General features: G+C 40.6%; 1 protein-coding gene across 1 annotated transcript; it reads right to left on the minus strand.

The window, feature by feature from the left end:
• Positions 1-888: 888 nt before the first annotated feature.
• On the minus strand, positions 889-3,460 carry BSPH1 (binder of sperm protein homolog 1). Its single transcript, XM_036114099.2, has 3 exons — positions 3,367-3,460; positions 1,397-1,528; positions 889-1,031 (listed from the first exon to the last, which is right to left on the minus strand). Exons 1-3 carry the CDS (start codon positions 3,458-3,460, stop codon positions 889-891), a joined length of 369 nt encoding a protein of 122 aa, XP_035969992.2.
• Between the last annotated feature and the right edge of the window lie 8,475 nt (positions 3,461-11,935).

The raw sequence follows: 11,935 nt of genomic DNA on the forward strand, positions 1-11,935 counted from the left end.
AAGAACATCGGCATAGAAATATTTATCCAAGTCCCTCCTTTCAATTCATTTGGGTATATCCATCCCCAGGAGTGGAATTTCTGGGTCACGTGATAAATCCTGCTTTGCTTTTTGACCTTAATACCTTTTTATATAATAGAAGTCATGACCATGGAAACTGTGAATTAATCCACTTGATTTGTAGTTTCTTTTACGTATTTATTTATTTAAAATATATTTTATTTATTTTATTTATCTGAGAGAGAGAGAGGAAGCAGGGGAAGGGACAGAGGGAGAGGGAGAAGCAGACTCCCCGCTGAGCAGGGAGCGGGACATGGGCTTCGATTCTAGGACCCTGAGATCATGACTTGAGCTGAAGGCAGACGCTTAACTGACCGAGCCACCCAGGTGTCCCAAGGTAATGCATTTTTAATAGACTTTATTTTTTAAGAGCAGTTTTAGGTTATAGCAAAATTGAGAAGACCCAGAATTCCCGTATCCCCCCACACCCACACAGGTACACCCTTCCCCAAATTAACACTTCCCTCACCAGAATGGGACATTCAATTACAATGGAAAGACCTACACTGACACCTCATTATCACCCTAAGTCCATAGACTTTTTTTTTTAAAGGCCTAATTTTACCCAATTAGTAAGTATAAGTATAAGTATTAGTAAGTATAAGTATAAGTCACTAGAAGAAGGTTTCCATATCAAAACTTCATCATCCATAATCCATGGCCAAAACCCCAAGTTATTTACAGTTGGATCACCTTCAACTCATATCTCGGGGGGAAAAAAAAGCCTTATAAGGAGGGTCTTATCTCCTCCTTTCACCAAAGAAACTGGAGATTATTTCCAATGAGAACGATTAGACCTTTTCGGGCCCCTCCCAGAAAATCTCACCATTAGTCACAGTATTTCCAAATCTTGTCCTTGTTATAATGTTGGGTCAGCGAACACCATTTTTTCCCAAAAGCGTCCCCATCTTCAGTACATTCCCGGTAGATCATGTGTCTGTACCAGAAGGGAAACACGCATTTTGCAAAGTCTACAGAGAAGAGAAGCAATCAGGAGAGGCCATCTTTCTATTTTGTACCGCCTCTGTGCCATCCCTCTCATGCACGCGTGCGTGGGCTCACACACGCTCACGCACCCCATCCCATTCAGCACCATCCGCTCTGCAACATCGGTGGGGATTTGAGGTTTTGCTAAAAGCTTTCTTTTCAAGGTAACGTGGTTGAAGCTCTCATAATATGTCTTTGGTGCAATGTGATTTTCATACTGTCAGAGACCTGCACAAAGCTCGTTTTCACAATTTAATTGACTGCGGAGTCCCTTTACAGCGTCCCCTCGCGGATCTCATTGAACAGAGATCACCAACCACCCTGGGGTGTTCAGAGGCAAGACACTTACCATCTTCAGAGCAGTATTTCCAATATCCTTGGTAAGTCTCATTTAGGGAACACCACTTGTGTTTCGTCCTGAACCTGATGCAGTCATAGAATATTTCATTTTTGTAGTGGAATGGAAAGAAACATTTGCCATCTAGAGAAAACAAAAATTCTTGGTCTTTCTCTGGGAGTCTTAGTTGAGATGTTACAAACTTACTTTTGACCTCCCCTGGTTGTACTGAAATGAGAGCCTCTGCCTGGGGTTCTGCTGAACATTATTGGGTCACCTAACAGCAGAGCTGTTCGACCCCTACTAATAAAGGTTTCTTGTTTTCAACCCTTACTCTGGTTCCCACTTTTCTCCATGATATAAACGCTCTTGATATTTTGCTTAGCATTTGGCCCCCAGTTCCAGAAACCTATCCTAAGCTCAGAAACATAAATGTGAGACTTATCTATTAAACAATTTCCCCTGCATCTCTTTTCTTCACCTTCTTACACACACACACACACACACACACACACAACGTATATAGCCTGGTTTGTATCTATCCGTTTTCTCCATGCGTATATATGGACATTATGTATACATATCCATATATCCATGCAACATACAGAGAGCCATACATATATATGGGCACGCATGCACAGAGTTTTTGCTCCCTCCTAAAATGAATCATAGTTTATATCCATAACTTGTTTCTAACTTAACCTATCACAAAAATCCTTTCCAATGTATCTTTTTCTCCCCCCTCCTGGCCTCCATTTAAGACAGAGTTCAGAACTTTCTCTAGAATTGAACTCATCAGTCTCTTCCTCAATGAAGGACATCTCTATCCACCCACTTAAGCCAAAAAAGTTATCCAATGTATCCTTTTAACCTTTGTAGCTCTAACTCCTTTCTAATGCCAATTCATATTCTGTGATATGGATTTTGCCAAATTTACTCAGTATTTCCCTTATTCAGATTGTTTTCCCTCTATATAAAGCAGAAGCAAACTTTCCATATATGTAAATCCTTATGTACCGAAGCATTTATTTCTACAGAATGGAATCCCAAAAGTAAGATTATTAGGTTAAAGCACATATGAATTGTTAACATTGTTGGGTATTGCTTCCTCAAAGGACAATAGCAATTCATCTTTCCTACCAATGTGCTGTTTTACCTGGATTTATTTACACAATTTTAAAATGTTTGCCTTTAAAACAGATGATTCCTGTCTTGCTTTAAAATAGGTGGTGCAGGGTAGAATGAGCAGAGTCTGAAGTCAGCAAGCATCAGAAAAGATTATTTATTATTATTTGATGCATTCTTGGCTGACACCATGCTATTTATATTATTATAATTGTGGTTTGTTTAAATATCTGATAATACAGAGTGTTTCTCAATAATGCAATATATGTTAAGAAAGAAAAAAAGAAGAAGAATGTAGCAGGAGGGGAAGAATGAAGGGGGGAAAATCGGAGGGGGAGAAGAACCATGAGAGACGATGGACTCTGAGAAACAAACTGAGGGTTCTAGAGGGGAGGGGGGGTGGGGGGATGGGTTAGCCTGGTGATGGGTATTAAAGAGGGCAGGTATTGAATGGAGCACTGGGTGTTATGCACAAACAATGAATCATGGAACACTACATCTAAAACTAATGATGTAATGTATGGGGATTAACATAACAATAAAAAAATTAAAAAAAAAATACAGGGTGTTTCTCTAGCATGTTTTTTCCATAAGATTCCTAATTACTATTGTACATTTTTCCTATGTGAATTTTAAAATCAGGTATTTTCTGTTATATTGGCAGAAATTAAAGAATAGTGCCAGTAAAGTTCAGGGTGACTCTATTTCGTGGTTTTCTTTACCTGTTTACAAATTGCTTTTATCAAATTTATGAAAAGAGAAAAAAATTTTATCAGGAAAAACCCTATTGATCTCCCCATTTTTACAAAATTAAAAGAAAATATACTTTACTCACAGAAGTTTTCTGATGAACTTACCTTTGACTTCTGGAAAGTGAATTATAGTTTCTGAAAAAGAAAATTTGAAGCTGATGTTTATTTCACTATTCTTATGTCTTCCAAATAAGAACATGGCATGATCTATTATTTAGAATTTGCTTTATGTTCTTCAATATGATTTTATCATTTACTTATTTAAGTCCTGGACATTTCTTGCTGATTTAACCCCAAAGTGTTTTTTGTCATTGATGTAAAATGGAATGATTTTCTTTTCTATCAGTGTCTGACTGTTGTATATTTATCTTATATCCAGCCACAAAGCCAGATTCTTTTATTGAAGCTAGTAACCTTTACTAGTTTTCCTAGGGGTTTTAAAGTATGAATCATACAATAATTGTACTTCTTATTTTCTCTGGTTAATGGATTATTTCCTTTTTGCAAATATCACATGCATTAGGACCCCTCCACCCCACCTCCCCAGTGTTAACTAGTATTGGTCACAATAGACACATCTATGCTTTGGACAGATGGAATGACATTCAGGTTAAGAATGTTCATTTCAGGGCGCCTGGGTGGCTCAGTTGGTTAAGCGACTGCCTTCGGCTCAGGTCATGATCCTGGAGTCCTGGGATCGAGTCTCACATCGGGGTCCCTGCTCAGCAGAGAGTCTGCTTCTCCCTCTGACCCTCCTCCCTCTCATGCTCTCTGTCTCTCATTGTCTCTCTTGCAAATAAAATCTAAAAAAAAAAAAAAAAAAAAAGAATGTTCCTTTCAGCATGGCTGATAATACTTCTCCAAATAGAAATCAATCCCAAAATACCAATCAGTAAGGGAATTTAAAAATAAAATATATAGCTTAAAAAAATTTTTGAGAGAGAAAGCGGGAGTGGCGGGAGGAGCAGAGGGAGAGGGACAAGCAGACTCCACGCTGAGTGCAGAGCCCGAGGTGGTGCTCAGTCCCACAACACTGAGATCACGACCTGAGCTGAAATCAAGAGTCAGGCGCTCAACCCACTGATCCCCCCAGGCACCCCTTAAATATATAGCTTTATAATACTGCAGACATTAACAAAGAGGAACATATAAATAGATATGAAAACATTTGCACTTCATCTTCATTTTCTATTTCATTATGTTCTATAAGACTCTGTTTTTGCAAAAAAAGAAAATCATATTATGAAGTTGTATGGGATGATATATTTGATCACTCAAAAATATTAACAGTAAAATTGACAGTAATATTATAATTACTTTCTTCTTCTTTTTCCTTAATTATCTTTAACATAGATTGTACTTTATCTTATATACGAGGACATAAAATAGTAGTTTCTCGTGAAAAATATGATTTCTTACTAGGAAAAGAAGCATAATATTTAACAACTTTACATTTTATTGTCAAATTGAAAAAGCAACTCTAATAAAAGAGTTTTTATCAACTCACCTACAGCTGGTGGATCATCATCTGAAAAACACAATTAATTTAATTTAATTTTATTTTATTTTATTTGTTTAAGTAATCTGTACACCCAACATGGGACTTGAACTTACAACCCAGAGATCAAGAGTTGCATGATCTGCCGACTGAGCCAGCCAGGTGCCCCGAAAGACACAATTTTTAGCAAATATTTATTTCACTAGATTTAGCCTTTAGACTAGAATAAAATACAAATATTATACTAAATTATAATCCAGCAAGGATAATATTTTGAAGGAGATGCTTCACAATTTCAGTGGTGCTTATTTTCAGTAGTGTAATTGTGGGTGATTTGTAATTTTTCCTTTTGCTTTAACTGTATTTTCCGGGGCGCCATGTACCACGTGGTAACTATTTTATTTCAATGATAAAGGATTTGTCTCCTTACAATAATCGTTATTACTTTCTGTCCAATGAGATGGAAGACTCATTCAAGTTTGCAATTGATTTTCACAAATAGAGAACTTACATCTACTAAAAATGGCTCTGGAATTCAAGTTTAGGAGACTCTTGCAGTCTTGCAAGTATTGAAATGACAAGAAATCTCCCAGAAAGTGCTAAGGCATTTCATAATAAACGGACTGTCCATTGTTTGCAGATCTTCAACTGCTCTTCTCTGAGACTGGAAGAGAGACAGGCTCTCAATTGGTGTGTTTTTGCCTGTAAATGTTAAACTGGCAACCGGTACCAAACATGAAACTTTTATTTTTCCCGGAGCGGGAAATACGACATAAAGAAGGCATTTAGAAATGACTTACTTGTTCACACTTATAAGTATGAAGGATTCCAGTGGGAGGACACATTCAGAATATAAATGGACAGTGCAGAGATGTGGCTAAAGAAATAAGCTTTCTCAGAATCTTTAGCTCAGTTGTCCCTAGCTAACTGTGTGACTTTGGGTCCATGACCCAACCCCTCTGTGCTTCAGATTCTCTTCTACAAAATGAAGGCAATAACCGTACCTACCTCATGGGATTGTTATGAGGAGCCTATGTATTGTGCATATCAAGTACTCAGCATACTATTCTGCTTAACACTAGAAATTCTGTCTGCCATCCATGGTGGGGGCATAGAAAATTCTTCTGAGTATGTGGGAATGTTTCCATAATACAATGGGTTAAAGGTTTTTAAAAAAAACCCTGACCTAATCATAACAGCAAAGAATTACAGAGTGCTCGTGCTGGGGATATAAAATAGCGCAGCTGCTTTGGAAAACAGCACGGAGGTTGCTCAAAAAATTAAAAATAGAACTACCATGTGATCTGGCAATCCCACTTCTGGGTATTTATCCAAAAGTCTTGAAATCAGAATCTTGAAGAAATAGCTGTACTCCCATGCTCACTGTAGTATGAATCCCAATAGCCAAGATGTGGGAACAACCTGAATGTCCATCCCCGGATGGATGGATAAGGAGAATGTGGTATATGTGTGCCGTGGAAATTTATTACAGAGAAATACATTCATTAAGTAAATAAAATTAAATTGTATCAAAAGAGAAGGAACTCTTGCCGTAGGCAACAATACGGATGAAGTTCGGGTTGGAGTCAGAGAGGTCAAGAGGGGGCTGGACTTCAGAGGCCCTGCCGGAGGGAGGTGGGACAGAGGTGACCAGGAGGGAGCTCAGCTCTCGGCCACTGGGGACCTCCGGGAGCGCCTGGCTATCATTCCCCTCGCTCTCTGCGCCATAAAATAATGAAGTCTCTTGCAATGCAAGATTCATATTTTAGCACCAACCTTTGCTGAAATTTAACTATCAGCCGGTGGGCAGTTTATCCCCCAGGAGCCTCAAATGATTAACAGGCAGCAGGTGACAACTCCAGAATTTTGGATTCACACTGTATGTCAGGGGCTGCCTGCCTGGACGGTCCTCCCTGCAAGGGACCTCACTGTCATGTCATCCCTGAGTGTGCCCCAACAGCTCGTAACCATGGAGAAATTACACTTCGCGCACGGCCAATGCCTAGTACTGGAACAAGATCACTCAACCAGGCCCTCTGTGATGTCTTGCCAGGTCAATCACCTCCAGTCTCATGCGAGGCATGTAGGTGGTTGAGCTCGCATGGCTCATTTGTCTCCTCTCCGTCTTCCTACCAGCAGGTGGACTCACGAGTGGAGGCACTCTTGCCACTTAATCTCTACATCACATGCACCTGGCGGGATCCAAACCTCCCATCTCTTCGCTTCTAAAATGCTGAAATGCAATGCTTTTCATGTTCTGTCTCCGGGATCAGAATGCACCTTATTCTCGATGGCATCTTACTGCCCGCAGGCTGGGTTGCCTGGGAACGTGGTCATTCATGCCTGCCCCATGACAGTAGCCATGCGGGATGCTGTCAGTGGCTCAAAAGAAAGCCCCAGGGACAACAACGGGGCTCTCTTCACCTCCGGGAAGCAGACACTTGTGTGGGGAGATGGACAGCGTGAATAAGCAACATTTCCAAAGACTCAGAAGTGGGCTGAGCACCACGTAAGTGGAAAGACCACGCCTGGGACCGGTGGGTCTTCATTCACCAAGACTCTGGGCAGCATCAGGATAGTGTCATGTGGGCAAATGTGACCTCAGTAATTCAGGAGGCCAGACACTAAAAGTGGAGAAATTTTAGGACCATCTTAACCAGCTTCTTGCCCTTATATTTTCTTTTTTACGTATGTACAAAAGTGATATCTCATGAAGGAATTGATGTCCGAGACAAAAGTGTTATTTTTCCATAAGCATAAAACAAATATTCTAACAGATAAGAAAGCAGTGGTCATAGACACACTGAGGACATTTTTTTTTAAAGACGTTTGTCCACACTGTGCTTGATTTACTTTTCAATGCAGACATGTCCTGCAGAATACTTACACGTAGGACATGAAAGACCATCGTTTTGCAAAAATTTCACAAAATAACTGTTTTCACAGCTATGTGTGATCCCCATCAAATGTGTAAGAAATGCCTCTGTGATGAAATTCCCTTCTTGTATTGTCATTTACAATTGTTGAAGGCCACATGATTTTGGTAAAGGAATAAACCAGACTTGCCAAAACTAAGTTCCATCTTCAGAGACTTGAATAAAGTATTGAGAATATGGTAGGGGCTCCCGCGTCAGGCTCCCTGCTCAGCGGGAAGCCTGCTTCTCCCTCTCCCACTCCCCCTGCTTGTGTTCCCTCTCTCACTGTGTCTCTGTCAAATAAATAAATAAAATCTTTAAAAAAAATAAAATAAAATATGGTAGGGGGGAGAAGGGAGATACACGGTTATCAAGTAACATGACTCTGTCAACAGGATTTTCCAACTTGCATTCTTATTCTTTCATTTTTATTAGTCAAAACTTCTTTTTTGTGTGTGTGTTTTTAAAGCTCACCAGTGGCTCATGTCTATTAAATGGAAATACTTGAAAAATAGAGAATCTTTTTCTCTCTTAAGGTACATGAAATTAGGATGGCTCTTACCCTCCATGGCATCTCAAGTCATATTATATATGGCAGAAGATGTGCAACACTCGGTTTTTAAATGTCCACCCCCGACATGGTCACACTGCGACTCACCCTCATAGTCAGGACCGACCACACGGTGAAATCGGCAGACCCAGAGCAACAGGAACCCCACATGCAAGGCCATGCTCCTCCTCTCAGGAACTGCTGGTTGACCAGCTGATCCTCAGGGATTTTATAGCCAACACCGATGTCTCCTCCCTGTCCCCTCCTCCCTCCTCCTTTACTTCCTTCCTCCCTCCTCCTCCCCCTCTTTCTCCCCAGGCTCCTCCTTCTCTCCTCCCTTTCCTTCTTGTAATGCCCCTTCTCCTTCTCAGCTCCCCTTCTCCCTCCTCCTGCTTTTCCTACCCCTCCTCCCTCCACTCCTCTCCTCCATATCTTCCCCTTCTCCTCCTCCTTCCCTCTCGCTCTTTCTTCTTCTCCTTCATCTTCCTTCCTCTCCCCTCTCTGCCCCCCAAATCTTCAACTACCAAAATTTGTTGGCCATCTACAGCAATAATTTAAAAACTTGTCTAAATTCTTAGCCTCCATAGACTCGAAAGAATGTTTTTCTCAAAATATCTTGTAAAATCTGATGCTTTGAGGTTTGATTGGTGAAAACAAAATGTATTAGGGTACCTCATTAAAAAATTAATATTTTTTATTATATCTAGAAAGAAAGATGGTTTCACATGGTTAACAGTAAGAGTACCAAAACTGTCATTATGCTTTTAATTTATGCTCATACTATTGGAAGGGTTCTGAAACAGGAGTTTTTGGAAGATGGGTGGCCTATAGGGAAGAAATATGATTCCTAAAGATTTTGCTTAATAGTATGAATGTGGAATACCAAGCAATTATGTAGATGTAGATACGCATCAACACTTAATCTCTACTCTTCTGCCTTGTTTATAATCATTTAAATCGTCCCAATATTTTACCCTAAAGAGATATAACGTTCTTCTGAAACTTAACTATCTAATTAACTTTCTTAATCTTCACGTAAATAAATTCCCTTCTTCTATATGCCTGTTTAAAAGTTTTTAACAACGAATTTTTATATAAAATTAATGGCTCTTCCAAAGCTATTTTGTAACAATAACATTGATTATGATCACATTTTGCTTTTGCAACAAATTAGACATAAAGTTTCATTGACGTAATCTCTACATATAAAATACATAAGATTTGTTTGCTCCTTATGTCTAGAATGCATACTCGTATTTAAAGGCAAATATTAACATGAGAAATGAACCTGAAACCGTGGCTTGTTAGCATGTTTTGTATATTAAAGTGCATTCAGTGCATTTATGAACAATGAAAACAGCTGATGGGATCACAGAAATCATTGATCAAGTTGACCATCTGTATGTCTTCTTTTGGAAAAATGAAAAGAAGAAAAACCTAATTGATCAAACAAGCATTCGGGGATTCCAGGTAAGATACTGGCTGAGGCAATTGGACTGGCTGGCCAAAGGCCAAGATCCAAGTTAAATACAGATTTTAGCCAAATAACAAGACCAAAATCAAATTTTAGGTATCTAACTCATACCAGATACCTCCTCGCTTTTACTTAAATTTGCATTTATCTGAACACGAATGCGATTGAGCATTTCTTCTTCTCTTGCTAAATAAGCCATTCAGCATTCATCTCCTGTTCATTCCCTTTGCCTATATTTTTACTGGGTTCTTTGCCTTTTTCTTATGATTTGCATGAGTCCCTCGAGTATGCTAGGTATTAATGCCAAGTCAGTCCTAGACACTGCAAACACCTATCCCCCTTGCCCCCACCTTAACCTCAGAGCATCCATCCTCTCATGCTTGGTCGGGCAGATGGGAGAGTGTACCCGAACTGAGGTTGGGTGTCTAGTCTCATAGCTCTGTCCGTTACCAGCTGTGTGAGCCTGGTCCTTAACTTCCTCTTCTCTAAGATAGGGATAATAGTGTCTGCCGGACAGGGCTTGCTGGGGGAATTAAATGAGTTCCAGTGGGTGAAGGGCTGGCTAAGTGCCAGCTCACTGTTTTTTCCTTTGTACCTCCTCAGGGGAGAGATTTAGGAAAATTCTTCACCACAGAAGGAGGCAGGAAACTTTTCAGCCACCGTTGACAGCAGGGTGTCAAGCCCATGATTCCTGGTGTTAAGCCCTGTTAATCTCTCGGTATATGGGAAGCTTGAGGAAAAGAGAGCCAGCCTTGTCCTCAGGAAGGTGCCACCCTAAGCAGGGATGGATAGTACCAGGAAAGGCTTTTTGAAGTAGAGAGCCCTGCTGGGGTCCTAGCAAAGAGGACGGCAACTCGCTCTGTGTGTGTGAGAGAGAGTGGTGCTGGAAGACGCCCCAAGAGGGCTCGGGGTTCCCTTTCGATCAATGGTTCCAATGCAGAGATGAGGTCTGTAAAGTTGTCGTTCAGTGTGTATAAAGTTCAGCAAAATGCGTACGTTCTGGACATGCGCTGTCTCTAGCTAACCTAGCGTCTAGAGCTGAAAACACTGTACTGTGCACTTAGTAGTTTGTTAAGAGGGGAGCTCTCACGTTGAGTGTTCTTGCACGCAAAGCAAACACAAACACAAAGGGACAGGAGGGAGCTTTTGGAGGTGATGGACATGTTGTTACCTTGATTGTGGTGATGGTTTCACAGGTATATGCATATCTCTAAACTTGTCATCAGACAGTAAACATGTCCAGTTATATCTCAATAAAGCTGTTAAAAAATTACAAATGTCACTAGGTCTACGCTGGAGCCTGGGAGTCTTTATTCTTAAAATCTCTCCAGTGATTCCAATATACATTCCTATTTTAAAATAAGGAGAGGTTGGGGGCACCTGGCTGGCTCTGTTGGTAGAGCACGCGACTCTTGATCTCGGGGTTGTGGTTTTGAGCCCCATGTTGGGTATAGAGGTGACTGAAGAATAAAATCTTAAAAAAACAAATAAAATAAGACATGGTTGAGAGAGAAAGAGAGGCAGGCTGATGGACTAAGAGAGAAAAAGAAAGAGGGAGGGGCAGAGCCAAATGCACCTATTTATGGACACACACACACACGTTTATATCCATGCACATGAGTGTACATATATATACAGTGAGACATTCAAGTCAGAATGACACACAGAGACTGAACAAAATCCAGAGACAGAGAGAGATAAAGAGGAGGGAAAAGGAGACGACCCGGAGAGCAAAAGAGAGAGGGGGAAGAAAGATGGTACAGGAGAGTCTGGGAGAGAGTGGATCTCCATGACATAGAGAAAGAAGGAAAGGCAGAGACAGAGACAGGAACTGGAAGATGGGAAGGAGGCCACCATGTCAGAAAATGGAGACCTTAAACCTCTTATCCGGAAAACCCCCAAACCTGTGAGATGAGAACCTGGCACCAAAGTGACTGGAAAATGAGACCCCAGACTCAGCTGCTCCAAGTTCCACTTTCCCCACCTGTTTGCTGTATGGTTTTGGCAAGTCCCTGAGCACATCTGTGCCTCCATTTCCTCAACCTTAAAACGAAGGGGTCCTATGCGTGATCAACGGTAATATTTGGTAAATCTCTATGGTGTCAGTCCTGAAAGATACCAAGACAGGGCTATGGACTTCTTAAAAAATTTTCAGAACGGTAGAACAGAATTTAAAAATGAGGAAAAATGAGATGAAGTGTCTCAGAGAGCTGATGGTTTCGATTCACCCACGCGCC

This window comes from Halichoerus grypus, chromosome 15 (genome assembly GCF_964656455.1).
Source record: "Halichoerus grypus chromosome 15, mHalGry1.hap1.1, whole genome shotgun sequence".
In the NCBI taxonomy this organism is placed as follows: Eukaryota; Metazoa; Chordata; class Mammalia; order Carnivora; family Phocidae; genus Halichoerus; species Halichoerus grypus.

Bases quoted from the DNA above. Each gene is read 5' to 3' on its own strand.
- BSPH1 (XM_036114099.2), bottom strand. From the start codon at position 3,460: ATGTTCTTATTTGGAAGACATAAGAATAGTGAAATAAACATCAGCTTC. The intron at 1,529-3,366 runs GTAAGTTCATCA...TGTTTTCTCTAG, and splicing joins TCACTTTCCAGAAGTCAAAG to ATGGCAAATGTTTCTTTCCA. The intron at 1,032-1,396 runs GTAAGTGTCTTG...TCTTCTCTGTAG, and splicing joins GAAATACTGCTCTGAAGATG to ACTTTGCAAAATGCGTGTTT.